At 44.1% G+C, this 4,910-nt stretch overlaps 1 protein-coding gene across 1 annotated transcript; it reads left to right on the top strand.

Annotated features, from left to right (window-relative positions):
* The first annotated feature begins 282 nt into the window (after positions 1 to 282).
* Positions 283 to 3,104, top strand: LOC131055613 (subtilisin-like protease SBT1.2). Its single transcript, XM_057990096.2, has one exon. The coding sequence runs from the start codon at positions 321 to 323 to the stop codon at positions 2,697 to 2,699; it is 2,379 nt and encodes a 792-aa protein (XP_057846079.2). The 5' UTR covers positions 283 to 320; the 3' UTR covers positions 2,700 to 3,104.
* The last annotated feature ends 1,806 nt before the right edge of the window (positions 3,105 to 4,910 follow it).

The following is a 4,910-nucleotide window of genomic DNA, read 5'->3' as shown; positions in this document are numbered from 1 at the left end:
CATTCTCGCCCATTAAATGCGATTTCAAAGCTCGATACGCTCGCACGGGGAATGTGAAGATTTATACACGGTACTTATAAGCACCACCTTACAAGAAAACCATCCTTGTGTGATAAATTAATGGCAGAGGAGACTGTTGAGAAGATCCACCAGCCTTACATATATATTGGTCACGAGCTTAGTCACCCAACGTTAAATGCCCCCTCACGAGCCAGACAAACTTCGAATTCCAATGGCGCCGTTTCTGCCTGTTATAAGATTCGAATCCCCCTGCCCCAAAAACCCAATTAGACAAAGAAAAACACACAGTAACTGTAAAAATGGCCATGAAGATTCCCAAAAAGCTGAGCTACCTTAGCTTAATGCTTCTAATATGGGTAGCTATGGGCGAGGAAAAAGAAGACGAAGAAGTGAGACCCTATATAATTCACTTCGACCCAGCCATCATGGAAGCTGGAAAATTCTACGATACAAAGGAATGGCATTCATCAGTCCTAGCTCAGGTCATAAGGAACTCTGATCAACCTGGGTCAAGCCGTATAATCTACTCTTACAAGAATGCCATAAGTGGGTTTTCCGCAAGGCTTAGCAGAAGAGAAATTTCAGAGCTGCAGAATCTGGAAGGATTCATGGGTGTTTACCCAGATAGGCTTCATAAGCTTCAGACGAGTTACTCATATAAATTTCTGGGGCTCAGCTCTCCTCGGGGTAAACTATGGAGGAAGGCCCAATTTGGGCTAGGGGCTATAATTGGTGTTCTGGACACGGGCATTTGGCCTGAAAGTCCCAGCTTTAGCGACCATGGAATGCCACCAGTGCCCGAAAAATGGAAAGGGGATTGTCAAATTGGGGCAGATTTTAACCAGACGCACTGTAATAGGAAGCTGATTGGCGCCCGGTTTTATAACAGCGGGCACCAGGCTAATGCCGTGTTTGGGACACGTCCCGAGTACGAATCCCCGCGGGATTCTCAGGGCCATGGAACTCACACGGCCTCGACAGCTGCTGGGAGATCGGTTTTCAATGCCGGGTTGTTTGGTAATGCTGATGGAACTGCCCGGGGAATGGTGCCCGGAGCTCATTTGGCAATGTATAAGGTTTGTTGGGATGGTGGGTGTTACAGTTCGGATATATTGGCGGGCATGGATGCCGCCATTGCTGATGGTGTGGATGTTATTTCTTTGTCCATTGGGGGATTCTCTGTTCCTTTTTATGAAGACAGTGTGGCCATTGGGGCCTTTAGGGCGGTGAGTCGGGGAGTTTTTGTGACCTGTGCGGCGGGTAATAGTGGGCCGTATGAGTTCTCTGTGTCGAATGAGGCTCCATGGATTATGACGGTTGGTGCCGGGACTATGGACCGGGACTTCCCGGCAGTTGTGCGTTTGGCTGACGGGCGGACGTTTTATGGGGAGTCGCTATTCCCCGGGATGAAGATCAGACCGAGGTTTGTTCCTCTTGTCTATGCGGCTACGGCTGGGATTGAGAGGAATAAAGTTGGATCTGGGAGTTCAGGAAATTCGAGCTTTTGTTTTGCTGGGTCGCTTGACCCGGAGGTTGTGAAGGGGAAGTTTGTGGTGTGTGATCGGGGGACCAGTGCTCGCGCGGAGAAGGGTGAGGTGGTTAGACAGGCGGGTGGAGTGGGGATGATTCTGGCGGACTCAGAAATCAATGGTGAGGAGACAGCGGCAGATGTCCATGTGTTGCCTGCGACACAGGTCGGTTATGCGGAGGCTGGGATCATTAAGAAGTATATAAGCACGTCAACGGATGCTTTTGTGGCGGTTCAGTTTCGGGGGACTGTATATGGACGGTCACGAGCTCCGGCAGTTGCGTCGTTTTCATCGCGGGGTCCAAGTTCGGTGAACCCTGGGGTTCTTAAGCCGGACTTGATCGCGCCCGGGGTGAATATCCTCGCCGCCTGGCCGCTAAACCTCGCGCCATCTGGCTTGGCAGCGGATAAGCGCCGGGTCATGTTCAATGTCGTCTCGGGGACCTCGATGGCTTGCCCGCATGCGTCCGGGATCGCAGCTTTGATAAAAAGTGTGCACCCGGATTGGAGTCCCGCGGCTATTAAGTCCGCGCTCATGACCACTGCCGACGTGGTCGATAACAGAGGTGGGCCCATCCTCGACAACGCCCGGGCTCAACAACCCGCTGACTTTTTCGCCACAGGTGCCGGGCATGTGAACCCAGAGAGAGCAGCGGACCCGGGGCTTGTCTATGATACCGGTGTCCACGACTATGTCCGACATCTTTGCACTTTGGGGTACACCCAAGCTCAGGTCCAGGCCATCACTAACACCAATGTCAGGTGTTCGAACCTCACTGAAAATTATAGGGGCCTCAATTACCCATCTCTGTCGGCGGTCTTCAATGTGTCTTCTGCTGGTCAGAGATGGGTAAAGTTGAAGAGAACGGTGACCAACGTTGGGGTTGCTAAATCCAGATACTCTGTGCGTGTGACGCCGCCAAAAGGGGTTCGTGTGATAGTGAAGCCGGCCAAATTGGGTTTCACTAGACTCAATCAGAAGAAGAGTTACAGTGTAAAATTTGTGGACACAAGTAGAAGGGAGAGTACTCTTTCTTCTTTTTATTCCTTCTCTCAAGGCTCTCTTACGTGGATTCATACAGGGAGTTCTCATAATAGTTCTGTGACGTACACTGTCCGAAGCCCATTAACTATCATTTGGTCCACATAGCCAAATGTATGTTTCTTTATACAGGGAGTTCTCATAATAGTTCTGTGACGTACACTGTCCGAAGCCCACTAACTATCATTTGGTCCACACAGCCAATGTATGTTTCTTTATACAGGGAGTTCTCATAATAGTTCTGTGACGTACACTGTCCGAAGCCCATTAACTATCATTTGGTCCACATAGCCAATGTATGTTTCTTTCTTTTCTTTTTAGGTTTTACGGACTCTTTACTAACTCATCTGTAATACTCATGTATACTTCTTTCTTGTCTATTGTAATACAGTATTGAACATATATAAGCTCGGCCTGTGTTTTCTGTTGGGTATCTTTGAATTTCAGAATAGACCCACAACGATTTTGAAATGAAATTATTTTGTATGAATCAAAGATATTTGCTCTCTCTCATGATATCATTCCATGGAGTGTGATCCAAAACTAACAAATAACAAAATATACACAGTTGGATGATTTTGTATGAAGTTCAAGCATTTTGATCAAATAATCAATCACGCGTAAAACCTTACCTCGAATAATTCGTTCAGACACAGATGTACATAAAACCCGTAGTACCATTAAAAATGCTTCGCTTTACCTGAACAGTAGATCTGTCAATGAATGTGGGTGAACGGCGAGGTCTGTTGGGTGATGTGCAGCAGCAGTTAATACTCCAGTCGATTTGAAATTCTGTATTTATGGAGCCACCCACTAAATGGGAAATTTGCCGCGAAGTGGAATATATTTGCTGCTTTCCATATATGGCTTTGCGGACCAATATCAATTTGTGAACGTGTCGATCACTCTTCTTTGCCCAAAATCTTTGGTTTTTTCTAGAAAATTAATTGGAAGATTGTGGTATTTTTTTGCTTGTTTTCCAAATTGTGATAAGGTTTAATAGGGGAAAGGACTCAGTAGTCGTGCACCCTAACTTCACGCTTCTCAAAATCCTACTTGGAAATTTCGAATCACTCCGATTTTTTTACAGCAGCTTACTTGGCAAGTCCCCTGCTTATAACTAAGGTTTCAGGGCCACATCATCAAATATGATGCCACATCAGCATGCTTTTTACCAAGGTGTCCAAAACAGCCCCAAAAAAAAGTGAGACCAATAGGCGTGCAAAAGAGACCCCAATAGTTGTGCAGCCGATGTGGCATCACCTGATTGGTTACTTTTTACAATATTAGTACATTTCTTAACAACTATTGGTACATTTCCTAACAACTGTTGGTACATTTCCTAACAAAAATTGATATTTTTTGTTTCAAACAATAGGTTTTATTTGTTCAATTTTTGGAACAAAAGGTATCAACAACCCTCACAACAATTGGAACATGCTCAACTACTGGGTCCTTTCCCCTAATAATACATTACATTGTTTTAATAACGACGCAGGTAGTCGATGAAAGCGTATATTTGAAATAAATGTTGTTACTTTGTTGACCAATGTAGTTTTAATTATATAAGATGATGCAAATTCTGACCGTAAGGATAAAGTGGAAATGTATAAAAGTAAAGATAAATATAAAGGTGTAGCTTAATATGTGATTGCGACAAAGGTTTTATCTATATAAGGTGTGTAAAGGGTAAAAATTTGATTTGGCAATTTGCAACATAGAAGGGAGAAATCACCAAATCACTTTTTACTTAAGACCTTCACATTCAAAAAAGAGGGCCAGAGTCCACTAGATTTAGTCACAAATTAGATAAGGACTTAATACTAAGTGGATTGGATTGATTTGGGTTTCCTCTTTTGTAAGTTGAAATGCTAAAATAGGTAAAGTGTTGAAAAATGAAAGAAAATATGCAGAAAAAGTGAGCTGCAAATGCAAGATTGATTTGGGCACCTGGAATTGAGTAGAATATGTCGAATTGGATCTAAACCTCCAAAAAGCTCCTAAAAACCAAGACCATGACGCGGCACCACGGTCCTCCGAACTTTTCACACGCCAAAAAGGATTGATTTGTCTCTATGAATGAAGCTTATTCTGAAGAATACAACTCCATACATGTTTCCCGCACACAAAAAGAAGGAGAAAAAGGTTTGGAATAGGGGTTTGCTTAAGTCAAACCCCCAGTTTGGAATCAACCTTGAATGAAATATTGCAAATACTTGAAATAAATGATGGAAAGGTATACCTCAGATCTGCAATGATCGATAATGATGCTTTGCTTCTTGAATGTAATCACATATGTTGTATGAAACGACATGAAAA

Source organism: Cryptomeria japonica, chromosome 5 (assembly GCF_030272615.1).
Source record: "Cryptomeria japonica chromosome 5, Sugi_1.0, whole genome shotgun sequence".
NCBI classification, from domain to species: Eukaryota; Viridiplantae; Streptophyta; class Pinopsida; order Cupressales; family Cupressaceae; genus Cryptomeria; species Cryptomeria japonica.
The sequence above is the reverse complement of the archived record's forward strand: the minus strand, read 5'-3'. Positions and strand labels throughout refer to the sequence as shown.

Coding starts and splice junctions, on each gene's coding strand:
- LOC131055613 (XM_057990096.2), top strand. CDS start 321: ATGGCCATGAAGATTCCCAAAAAGCTGAGCTACCTTAGCTTAATGCTT.